Source organism: Tyto alba, unplaced genomic scaffold (genome assembly GCF_018691265.1).
Source record: "Tyto alba isolate M040663 unplaced genomic scaffold, T.alba_DEE_v4.0 Super-Scaffold_28, whole genome shotgun sequence".
NCBI classification, from domain to species: Eukaryota; Metazoa; Chordata; class Aves; order Strigiformes; family Tytonidae; genus Tyto; species Tyto alba.
Genome location: NW_024881302.1, coordinates 18,010,579 through 18,023,372, shown reverse-complemented (window position 1 = coordinate 18,023,372; position 12,794 = coordinate 18,010,579). Strand labels below are relative to the sequence as shown.

Here is a 12,794-nt window from a genome sequence, read left to right as displayed (position 1 = left end):
CTGGGACCAATTAGCAGCGTTAGGTGGGAGTGAACTGCACTAACAAATGGGACTGCAGCTGCAGGCAGAGGGAATTACACTGGGATGGTACCAGGGGCTTCCACATCTAGAGCATGCTCGTTTCCTTTTTCCCAAATTTTGGCTAATACCTGAACCCCAGTAAATTCTGCCATCAACAAAAGAAGCCATAAGCATTCACTGCATATCCATCCCGGCTTTGGGGATTAACACCATTATTTTACCTTTGGGAATGAAAGGATCGCGCAGGATCACACCGTTGCTCCAGGGTCTGAACCCCACGGTCTTTCCAACAGACGTCAACTTCAAGCATCAGCAGGAGCACACTGAATGAGAATATGCAGTGCTAACACCACAACGGCTAGAAACAGAGCTGTAATTTACTTACCACGTAAGAGAGTTTAGTTAAAACAGTAAATAATTCATCACTTACTGAAGAAACAGATGATCAGGAAACGATCATCCAAGCTGAAACACAAATTCTTGAAAACAGAGTCATGAAACTAGAGGTAAGGAGATGGAAAAAAGCATTTTGGAAACTTTGAAACAATTTATTCAGTTGTTCTGTACAAGATTAACAGTTTTCATACCATCCCCACCATCTTCAGCAAGACAGTCCCAACACACACGAAAAAAACATAATAGCAAACCGCAGCTCGCACACCCGAAAGGAACTGCCATACTAAGTAAGTGCCATGGGAGCCTCGCCTCCCCACACCGTCACGAAAGCGTTGCAAGTTGCCTCGTCAAGGCAGAGATGCCAGACTCCTGGCTCCCCCACCAGCTGCCGGGTCTCTGCGTGGTTCTGCCTTGCTGCGACTCTGCTCCATACCATTCACTCATTCATTATAGCATGTAAAGAAAAAAAAATATCCCACAGAATTTCCACCAAATAAACATTTCCCTGAGGCAAGAGGCTTCGCTAAATTCCTAGAAGGAGGGCATTCTGCTCTGGCCACGCACACGGGTGCTTCCCAGCAGAAGCATTCAAGTGAAAGCAAAGAGAGGGAGTAGAACCAGTACCTCGAGTCACTCGCTGAGTCCCTATCCTGCCAGGTGTTTGAACGCTCTTTCAGCTACCATGGGAAGTTGAAGGTGCAAAGTACCTCTCAGGATTAGGCCTTCAACGGGAACCATGCGACATCCACTGCTCAGAGTCCATCAGTAACTGCTGTGCTTCGTTTTAATAACACAAGTTCTGTCTTTGGCTCTTTTGCTACAACCTAGGTATTTTCTGTAAACAAATTTTAAATCTGAGCTGCATTTTTTTTTTTTTTTTTTTAAAACCACAAACAACGCACTGATCTTGGGAAATTATGTAGCAGCTCAAATTGAAAACAGTCCATCTTGGATCTTACCAAAAATGGGGAAAACTAAAGCAGATATTTGCTGGTATACTCAGTGTCAGCATCCTTCCACAAAGCTGAAGAAGGAAGGCTGCAAGCTTTTGCTTGAAATACCAGGAAAGTCTATGCGGATCAGCACTACTACTGCACGATTCAGATGTGGCTGTGGGGGCCTGAGAAAAGGCAGGCTGGGGGAAGAGCAGAAAATCAAAACCCACAAAGCTCGGCTGGCACCACAGCCTGCCCTTAGCTATGCACAGATGGAAAGGGTGTGCTCAGGAGCAGTATTTAGGATCTAAGAGTTAAAAAAATTACAGACACACCCCAATTCTAGAGGGTCCCCGTTTCCTGCAGCTGTGACAAGCACGTGATCCTAGTGCAGAAATCATTGAGGAGAGCAACATTATTCTCTGGAATTCATTTGACTAATAGTGACCTTGGTTATCTAGATCATTCCCTCTGCCCACCAAAGAGATCATAACTGACGACCCTAGGAAAGAATGGCTTTAGGGGAGGGTCTGGAACCCGCTTGCACAAACTTGGATAAGAACTGGTGCTCTTGCTGGATTTGGTACTGTGTTCGCAGTCACCAAGACACCATTGAAGTCCAGACAGTGCAGCTTTTTTTTTTTTTTTTTTTTGATGTGCAACCATAAAAAGCTCTATTAAATAAAACAGAATACATTTTAAATACAGAATGATTAAAAAAGGGTTGAGGAGCACACAAAATAGGGCTGAAATGTGTGTCACTAGTCCATTCTTGCTCCACCATAAAAGGCACTGGAATTATGTCTTCCTATACGTGTGACATGCTGAGAAGTGTCCCATTCAATCCAATGCGTTCGATGGTAATGAGGGTAAAACTGAACACGAAAAAAGCATCCCTTTGGAGGAAAAAAAAAATCCCTAACCCAAAAGAAGTAGACTTCTTAAAGTCAATGACTGCATCTAAAAGTGTCTCTCTAAAGAGTCTTCCTTCTCCTCCAGAGGGGAACATCAGGTGGTTCGTTAGATTCACCACACAGGAAATGTTAAGTCCTTCAATTAACTGTAGCACAGTCATATAGTACAATTGAAAAGTTAGTCAAATGTCTTCAGAAAGCACTGGCAGTGCTAGAATTATCCAAGTAAAACCAAAGCAGAAGAAAGAAGCACCTTTCATACCCTCCACTGGGAGACCAAGGAGGTGACTCGACTTGGAGGTACTTGGCAGATACAGACACAGGTGGGTGGGAATCCACCGCAAGAAAGCCAAGCCGCCCGAGTCTCCCTGCGAGTTCTAGCTCCTGCCAGTGCCAGGGAATGCGTGAAGGGCAGCAGCAATAAAACAGTGCTACAAAATGCTTCTCTCATTAGGGCATGGCTCAAGGTGGCCCTTTGTGTGGGGCTTAGCTCTGAAAGCCTCTGAACAAACGCACCAATGAGTTCCTCATTGTGGTTCAGTCTCTCCAGTTGTCACGAGCAAAGAAAAATAGGGGAAGAAAAAAAAAAAAAAAGACACAGCCGGTATCCAAAGTTCATGACCTGTTCCTCTTGGTTTTATCCTATGTGTGCTCTAGCTCCCCTCCTTGCAGACGTCACAACTTGCGCTGCTGTGCATTGGACCCTTTGCCGTGAAGCTGAGAAGCATCTGGAAGAAAATAAAACCAAGTGGGAAGGGGGTTCAGCATCAGCTCCAGGGAGCTGCGTGTAGCTGGGGCAGCCAAATCTCTCTGCACAGAAAGACCTACTTTTCCCTTCCAGCACCAAGCAATCAAGGGGGTGCGAGGACGTGCTTGGAGACATCTCACAACTGCTTGCATCTTGTCCCTGAGTACGGGACATGGGAAACACTGAGGGTCTCCTGTGGCCTCCCAGCAAAAGCGCCGCAGCATAGATTCAGGATGCTGTGACTAGCTAGCCTATGCCCTTCTCTAAAAGCCACCCTACCCTGTCTCCCATCTAGGAAACTAGAAATATATGGTACTGGCTGCCTTGCATCTAAAGGTCATTTGAAATAACACCATTAGTACACCTTTGCCGTTGTAATGAAGGCTTTAGGTGCCCACTGATAGCAACAGGAATCTAATCACTGAAGCAACAGAAAGGAACAAGTGTGAAGGGAAAAGAGAAAATGCACTGAAGAGAGAAAAAGGACGTTTAAGGAAGCAGAAGTCTTCCAGGAGCAATTAAAACTACCATCAGACTACGATGAACAAATGGATGTACTGAGATGTGCAGTTAAGCAGCAGAGGCACTGAGCAGTGTAGCAACAGCTTCTTCTCCAGGACAAGGGCAGCTCTTTCCATGCAAGAGCTCAGCCCCAGCACGTCACATTTCTACAGCGAGCAGTCAGAACCATCGCCACAGCACCAGCACGCAGATGCCTCCACCAACAAATGTAGCAGTGACAGCACACAAGCAAGCACTGGATGCTCCTTGCTCAAATGCTTTTTGATGAACGCCAGTATAAGCACTTCCTTTTAAGACATCGACATTTCCTTGCGTTTGTAGCAGCCTCCCAACACACCAGAGTCCTCACAGCTTTCAGACAGAGCAACGCAGTTACGGCCATCTGCTCGTACAGCCAACCACAAAACAAATTAATAAGTTTTAAGGTTATGGTGGTCACTTAAATATCTACTGTGTTCTACAAAGCACCACAACCAGTAACATTCCCGGAGATGACAGAACTAAGCTCAGTCTCCAATCTCTGTGTGAAAACACCGAGTGAGAATGTGCGTCCCTGCTGAAGCTGCCCTCAATGGTCAGTTTTTCCTCACTTACTCCTAGTTACTTTTACTCTACTCACAGCTTCTGGCACCATCTCCTGCTTAAGAGCAGCAGTTCACCAAACGATTCTTTTGTTATAAGCTTTATAAGTAACAGTAAAGTAAATTCCCTCAACTAACAGGACAGAGAACTCCTCTGTGACACAAAATACTTTCCACATCCCACGTTCAAACCAAAATCAATCATCACACTCTCCTGTAACTGTGAATTTACAAACAGGAAGGAAGGGTCTGTCACACCAGTGGTTGCTGCTAGTACCTTCGCCTGCTCCACCGCATTGGAGTGACGTAACAACCTTCCTCAGAAAAACTTCAGCAAAAGAAGCGAAGACAACAAATTCTTCATATTTTCACCACAGCACAGCACTCTCCCCTCTATAGCAAACAAGCCCTGTGCTCAGCAGTCAAGGGCATTTTACCCCATGACTGCTATGGGAGGCCACATTAATTCCAGCAGGTTATCCACACATCTAACAGCCTCGGTCTCACACTAGGCTAGCACATCCACTCCTAAATCAGGCTCACGTTGCCCAGGCAGACAATCACAGCAGGAGCAGGTACTAAGACAGTAGCACTGAACTGCACTGAAGTACTAAAGAACACTTGTCCAAGAAAGCAGAAATAGCAATTACCAATGGGATAAGCAACTCCCTGAAGCAGATAAAACCTGAACTGCTGGCCTTGCATTTCAATTTTCTGAATGCTGCATGGATCTCCTTTACTTCTCTCCTTCCTCCACAGCACTACATATTCACACATGCTCACGACCCACCAGGCAAGACTCCATTTATAAGCAGAGAAGGCGGTCTTCGGAAATCTCTTGTTTTATGCATTGCTTCTGCAGGCATCAAACTGGGGCAGGAACAGGCTTAACAGCAAAATCATCACGTTGTCAACACCAAGTAAAGCAGTCTCCATTTACACTACAAACTTGTCGCAAAGGAGATGCGGGCAATTAGCTCAGTGCACAGACACAAGACATTCTGGTCTGACACATTTTATATAGGTCACCAGTAACAAAATTCCACAGAGCCAAAATATTCATTCCTGGGCAGTCCTGGCAGGCTTGTGCATAAACATGCACAGCTTTAATCCTGGGCAGGGTAATTCTTCACCACGACACAAGCAGCAAAGCCGAGTACCTCCAGGAACCAACGCTCGCTATAAGCACCGAGGGCTCATCATTCCAGAAACGCCCAAATTTGCCCTGGCTAACTAAACAGCCACGGACACAGAGGGCTACGCCTCGCTTTGCACCTCGGGGAGGCCGTGGGCTTTAGCAACCACTGCACTGGTCAGACAACGTGGACAACCACTTTGCTTTCACCCCTAGAGGAAGTATCTGCTGAGATACAGGATGACTCACGAGGCAGAAGACAAACACGACCATCTGACAAGTTACCTGGCAAACTTTGCGGTAAATGAGTGGACAGGGCAGAATGTGGGAGTGGCGCTGCATGGTGGGGGCTGGAGTGCAAGCCAGCTAGAAGACCTAGAGAGAAAAACAAAGAAAGGAGAGGGGAAAAAGAGGAACAAATATACAACCAAGACAGAAACGAGCAGAGGAGCTGCAGCAGCTAGCCTATAGCTCAGCTTTCCAGCTATTGGGACTTCTGGACTGGCTATAAGGATGTGCCCAAGGTTCTCCAAATGCAACTGCTGGAGATATAAAAGCATGAACTACAGCACGAAGCAACAGCAAGAGAGATGGGTTGGTCTGCAATGGGTTAACACAGCAGAGCACTGGCATTCTTGTTACTGACAGCACAGGCACGAGTAACACACACGTGCGTGACCGGGAGGATACTCACTGTGGCCAAGGCCATGGTGGAAAGTTCCTGGAGCGGGTCCCGTAACTATTGCATCCTTTGATACTCCTGCTTTTGGGGAGGAGTCTGAACTGAAGGAGATGACATGAAGAGGGAAGGAATGAATAGGAGAGATAATACCTAACGGGGTGGAGCTCAGGGCAGCTGGCAGCTTTGGATTGCTGGACTTGTAGGATGGAGCCAGTACACTTAAGGAAGAAGAGCTCGTTAACAGCACAGCTCCACTAGTTCCTTTCTGAAAAGCAAGAGAAAAGGTCAGTCAGCAGTAGGAAATACAAGGCATAGCATCATTCATACTGGAAAAACTGCAAAACATGGAGCAGTGAAGAATTCCTCCTTGCAAGAAGCATCCTGCCAGCCAGGGCCCGAGAGCTGCCAACTCTTGAGGCCACCCAGAGGTGCCCAGCTGTCCTGGTTTCAGCTGGGATGGTTATTTTTTGTCGTAGTAGCTAGAATAGTTTTAGATTCAGTATGGGATTTGATACAAGAAGAATGTTGATAATATACTGTTTCCAGTTGTTGCTAAGAAATCCAGGACTTCAACCTCCCACATCCTGCTCGTGCACAGGTGCATAGGAAGCTGGGGGGAGCACAGCCAGAGCAACAGACCCAAACTGGCCAGTGGAATATTCCACATCATATAACGTCATGCTCGGTACAGTATATAGATGAGGGCTGGCCAGGAAGCTCGCCCTCTTACTTCCAGGATTGTGGCTTTGGATCGTCTCTTCGCTGGGATCAGGCTGGGCATCGGTCAGCGGGTGGTGAGCAATCACACTGTGCATTACTCATTCGGATTTTCTATTATTACTTTTTATTTTGTTTTTAACCTTAACTATTAAATTGTTCTTATCTCAACCTACGAGTCTCCTTACCTTTCCCCCTCCAATCGTCTCCCCCACCCCCTGGGCAGGGGAGGGCGAGCAAGCTGCTGCGTGGTGTTTGGCTGCCGGCCGGGTTTAACCCACGACACCAGGACACTGGCAGCCCCACTGCTGGACACTATGCTCTTCTGCCTGTGACCGCACTGGACTTCACTCTGTTGTTTCCTTACTCTGGAACTGTGCCTCCATTAGGCAGAGGAAAAGCTTACACATTGCCTGCAAGTTCCCGGGAGGACGCTTCCTACTGACTTTTGGCAGCGTATCACTGCTGACCACTCAAAGCACCAAGGTTTGGTGCACCCCTGCACCCAAGTTATTTGAGATCTCTCCCACAGAGAGAGACACCGCTAGGGAATGCTTTTCAGCTCGTTATCTCAGTAACAGACAAGGTAGACGAGCTGAGCAGCACATGATTTTCAGGCCCATTTAAATATACTCGTTTAATTGCCCTGCTCATTCCACGTGCCACAAAAGAAGGCGGGTATAAGCAGCCAACAACAAAGCAATACAACAGCATTAGGAATTATTATTTTTCTGCTATAGATGAAAATTAAGGCACTTATACCATTAAATGCAATGGCTGAATAACACAAATCTGTATAGGTAACCCAGGAGTCCTTCATGTGACATTATATCCCAATGAACTCAGACCCTGAATTCCATCGGACGCCACTGAGCTCAATTCCAAACATCACTTCCATAGTTTATGGGAGCAACAGAAAGTGGACAGAGACAACCACCAAAAGCAGGCTGAGCAGGCATTTTGAGTTCATAGCCCAGTATCACCAGTTATTTATTCTATAAGCCAGTCATGAAAAAAGTGGTAATAATAATAAAATTACTTGCAACAGTTTAAGGCAGGCCAAGTTTGCAGACTTATTTAGCAACAAATTGATCATTATAGTTTTAGTTTATGTAATGATTTTTAGCTCTTGTGATAACTTGCCTTACTGCACTTCCTCCTGACCCAAATGGGAGCCCTACTGTCCCCGTAACTCGCAAAGTCAGGGCAGGAACATTACACAGCCCATGCAAAAATTGCAACCTGGAAGGTACCACAGTATTTTGCTTAGTTGTTACTTTAAGCTGAAAATGAAAGCTTGAATTCTGGAGTGCAAGCCCATGACAAAGGCCAAGACTTTCTAGCCTAAGCAGCCAAGATCCAGACAGTCATTCAAGAATTTCAGGAAATTCTTTTGAAGTCATCACTTTACAGCAGGTCTGAACAAGTTAGGAGATGGCTTGACACAATGCCATGCGTTCTCCTGGCTTTAGGCTGGGCCAGCACACCCCTGCTTACCGGCACAGAGGTAGAAGATGCAGTGCTGCTAACAACAGCTGGCTTTAGGGAGGAGGTCAGCAGTTTGGCCACCCCTTGAGTGCCCCCACTAGAATCTCCATTTGAACCTCCAGGAGGTGCCACCAGAGTCAGCTTCTGCGAAACAGGCGTCTTCTTCACTGAGGAGCTTGAGGACAGGCGGCCGGAGGCCTGGCCCGAGGAAGGGGTCTGCACACTGGGCAGCAAGCTCCCAGAGGAGCAGCCCTGGTTTGCAGAAGCTCCAGATGAGGAGCTACTGGAAGAAGCCCCGTGCTTGGAGAGGGAACCAGAAACGAAGGGTGATTTGTACGATTGTCCTGAAGAGCTAGAGCCACTTGAGTGCTTTCCTGTGTAGCTGAGAGATGATAAGGATGAGCCTGGGCTCTTGTGGGAGCTGCTGGAGTTTTGGGTGCTGCCCGGCGATGCAGAGGAATGGAAGCTCTGAGCTTTGGTTGATGACTTGACCTGCTGGAGGAGGGAGCGTTGGGGCAGTGGGGAGGACGACTTGGGATTCTGCATTTTGACAAATGGAGCTGGGGAGGTGAAAGTTTTCTGTAGCTGGCTGCCTGAGTGAAAGACCTTCACCTGAGAACCCGGCACTGGGGTGGTGGTCTGAGGTCCGTGGCTTGGCCGGACCAGGCTGTGGTGTTTCTGTTTAGTCTGGTGTGCATCAGGAATGACTTTGCTAGGGGAGGCTTGGCAGGAGAGCTCTTTGTAACTAGAGTTCTCTGTCTTTTTGTCTTGAGAAGACTGGCCCAGTGCCAGGGCCTGCTCAGCCAGGAAATTTAGAGGAGACTGGAGGGAACCAGAGGATGATGTAGGGGAAGGGTTGGACTTTGGAAATGTCCTCTTCTCCTCTGAGGATGCAAGAGTTGGGATCTTCTCTGGTGGAGCTTTTGGAGCTCCAGGAAGAGTAAAGTCAGGGCTCCCTCCCGCTCTGCTGTTCAGCACAGCCAGTTCCTTAGAAACTGCTTCGAGGGAGGAAGTGGGATTATGAATTAAGTCCTCATCCAAGGAGTCATCCATGAAGGTAGCAGGAGTGCCAGTGCTGCTGGCTGCTTGGGCTGTCCCAAGGGACAAGAGTTCTCTGGTTTGGGCACTGATGCCCAGAGCTCCTCCCTGGGGCTCTGAAGACAGAGCTAAGGTGCTGCTTGAGTGCATCGAAGGAACAGAAACCGACATCTTTTTATCTGGCTTGCAGGAAGATTCCTGCAACAAAATCACATGAGAATGCAGTCAGAACAGAGGCAGGGTTTACTGCTGAAAAGGGCAGGGAAGGTTCCCGATTTGGGGATAAAAGACAGAATAAGCATGTTCTGTGCCTGCTGCCCCCCCGCCCCCCTCCCAACTGCTGCTGCCAACAATTTTAGCTGCTGTTCTAGTTGCTTTTTCAAGCCCAATACTGGCTAGAGCTATTTCACAGTATAACTTCCTCGTACCTAATGTATAGATACGAGGCTCAAATATAGGATTTAGGATCGCAGTCACTTGACTCTTGGTATGTCAACCACGAGAACCAGAAAACAAAGAACTCACCTTCACTTTCACCTTAGCAGGAGCTATAACTTTCTTCTTCGCCCTGTTTTGAGGGAGACAAAAGAAACACGGCTCACTGAATGCCCACAGGGAAGCATTCAATTAGGGAGCACACTTGGGCCCTGTTAATGATGATCCACTGAGTCTTTTGCAAAGAACCGAGGGAACAGAGACAGCATCTCAGGTTGCTAGGATTCAAAACCACATGATGTTTGGTTGCTGCTCTAGGAAGCCCCGACTCCCACACAGGGGAATGAATTAGGGAGCGGAGCAGAGTCTTGAAATGGTAGCAGAGCAGCGAAAGCACTCAACAGACACATCCTGCACCAGCTGCAGGGCTAGGAGCTACTACAGGAACCCACTGCTGACCTAACTGTAGCAATACCCAGAGAGAAATTGATACAGAGACTGTTTTGGAGAGAAGTTACACGTTTCATTTAGGTTCCCAGAAGACATCAAGGATGCAACCGCATCTGCCAAATTCACGGAAAATAGATCATTTGGTCTGGTCAGATGCAATCTCTAGTACAAGACATCCCTGAACTGCTGGAACAGTATGGCTGAGGGAAGGATGACTCTACACTCTATTTCATACTCTCTCTCACACTTCCCCTTGCTCATCCAGTGCCAAGAACAGGACCGTCTGTCAAACAGACATCAGCCTAAGTCCGTATCGTCATCTATTATAGACTGCCAGCAAGATCCATGAGACCCTTTGGCATTAAAGCACCTGCCCAGCTGGATTCTGATGGCTCTCTTGGTTCGCCACCCATAGGCCTGTCGTACCCATCTTCACTAGCCTGAGCTCACTGTACCCCTCCTTTAACCAGGCAACAAGAAAGAGGGAATCCAGAATCCAGTAAGGACCAACTGAACAGGTAGCAATAATCACAGTGCTGGCAATCACACTCCATTTTACCTTGATCTGCCTCCCAGGGACTAGCACAGAGGCCTGACTCCAGTCTGTTGAACAAGGCCAGGAGGCAACCTGGCTTCAAAGTTCTTATCTTTGAGCTTACTGTAAGGCTAAAGCACCTCAGGAAGGCTGTTCTTGGGAGACGCCACACACAAACAGCTACTCTCCCTAGACCTCCCCAAATGAAGCAGCGCCAAACTATCCGATGGGAGCCAAGCTCAGGTGCTCCTGCATGATCCACCCAGGCCCCAGGGAACGGAGTTCACCAGTTATCACTCCAAAGGAATGCTGCGCGATACTCACAGGACTGATGTGAGGTGTCCATGTACACGCCTGCTCTCCTTAAACAGTGTCCTAAGAAGGGAAGAGAGCAATGAGAAGTGATATCCAGCAAGACCCAGTAGAGCAGCTGGGATCACTGGAGACAGAGCTGCACAGTACAGCAGGGGACTTAGCGAAATTAAAACCACAGAGAGCAAACAAATATTCATCCCTTTTCCAGGAAAATCCTCCTGAACTCCCTCACACAATTCCCTCTCTGGGCAGCTATGCTTGTAGGCGCTGGAAAGGCCATTAAGGCAGTTGTTGGACAATAACTAAGGAAAAAGCTCTGCCAGCTTAAAAAGCTGACAGCCAACTGGAAAGGCAGTATAATCATTCAAGCTGGGTGTTACTGCTGCTACAGATCATACAAGAGCTGGCAGATCATACAAGAGCTCTTCACCAACTTCAAGGGAGAAAGGTTACCTTCCCCTGCCTCAAATACAGCAACATGGATGAGAAGCCTTCCCAAATTCTGTGTCTCTCTTGCCTCCACGTCCCCAGCAAACAGCTGAGGTGACTTCTTAAATCAGCACAACCATTTCTGTAACAACTGACTAGCCACAATCGATACAGCTTCATCTAAAACCCTTTACTACTGGGGCTAAGTAAACCAGAATCTCACACAAACACTATTTCACCTAAAACAGCTGCCACTCACCTGCGGCCTTAGATGTCAGGGTGAGAAGCTTATAAATACACCTTCAGTACCAGCATCCGGAACATGCTTCCCATGTGCTATTAACAAAGACTTCTGTCATCCTTTTTCTTTTAAAAACCAAGCTTATTTCAACCCTATATTCTGTTGATAGCATTTTAGCGCTAACTGGGAAAACAGAACCATGGCAGGGCCTCTCTGAATTCATACACAAAGTTGCCACTCTGTCCATCTTCAAGTTCCTCTCAAAGATGAACTTCTGTGATCATGATGACAGTGATTCAAGCTGACTGGTCCATAAAACTGTTTACAATTCTCCTAGTGTTGCCAATCCCTCCCCTCCACTTCTGTGCAGCTGTCAGTCTACCCTCTGTCATTAAACCACAAAGTCATAGAAACACAGAATATCTCAAGTTGGAAGGGACCCATGAAGATCAAGTCCAACTCCCTCAAGTCCCAGCAGGAGAAACCATTGTCCTTGAGCCATTGGAAAGCAACCAGGAAAACCACTTTTATTCAGTTATTCTGCAGTTAACTTCACTGGAAGGCCCTCCTACAGCGCATCTTAGGTGAATATCTGTATGCCTAACAGTTTTACCTACAAACTGGGGGAAAAAGAATTTAACTTCCTTTTATTCAAAGAAAAGAGTTTTTAAAACTTGGCAAACTAAGACCCTCAAGCTGGTAATATCGTCACTAACTAAGTAGGAATCTGCATCTACCCCCTAATGCCAACAACACACTACAACCATGCACATTACTGTATTTCATGTGCACATGCAACTGCAATAAATGGCCATGGACTTTTCCAAATGGATCTGTAATGTGCTACTCATGCTTACTGCTCTTAAGAACTAGTACCTACTTTCTTTATCTCCCACGAAACCCGATAAGCAAATTCAGCAGAGAGAAGACAGGGCTGCCCAGCTCTTTAATGCAAAGAGACAGAGATTCCAGCAGTAAGACTGAACAGTTGTCCTTTCTTTAAAAACTATTGCGCAAAACAAAGCAGGCCAGAAGCTGATGATAGTCTCAGTAGAATGGCTCTGCAATTTGTATGGCTCTCTGCAATTGCCAGCTCAATGGCATGGATGATGGAGGGCGTGAAAGAGCAGGAAACAGCAGTGAAGGCACCAGAGAGGGTAAAGAAAATCACACCAAATTCCTACTTACTCTGCTGACATTCAGATGTGTCTT

At 47.0% G+C, this 12,794-nt stretch overlaps 1 protein-coding gene across 9 annotated transcripts in view; it reads right to left on the bottom strand.

Moving 5' to 3' along the window:
• Positions 1 to 548: 548 nt before the first annotated feature.
• LOC104360128 (ubinuclein-1) overlaps positions 549 to 12,794 on the bottom strand; it is a 26,495-nt gene continuing 14,249 nt past the window's right edge. For 3 of the 9 annotated variants that reach the window (XM_042798670.1, XM_042798666.1, XM_042798664.1), the window contains 6 exons: positions 10,922 to 10,972; positions 9,703 to 9,745; positions 8,149 to 9,375; positions 5,947 to 6,199; positions 5,538 to 5,627; positions 3,001 to 5,003 (listed from right to left, as the gene is read on the bottom strand). In XM_042798670.1, the coding sequence (XP_042654604.1) occupies positions 4,897 to 5,003; positions 5,538 to 5,627; positions 5,947 to 6,199; positions 8,149 to 9,375; positions 9,703 to 9,745; positions 10,922 to 10,972 (1,771 nt within the window). In that variant the 3' untranslated portion in view covers positions 3,001 to 4,896. The other 6 variants (XM_042798667.1, XM_042798668.1, XM_042798669.1 and 3 more) reach the window with 3 other exon arrangements.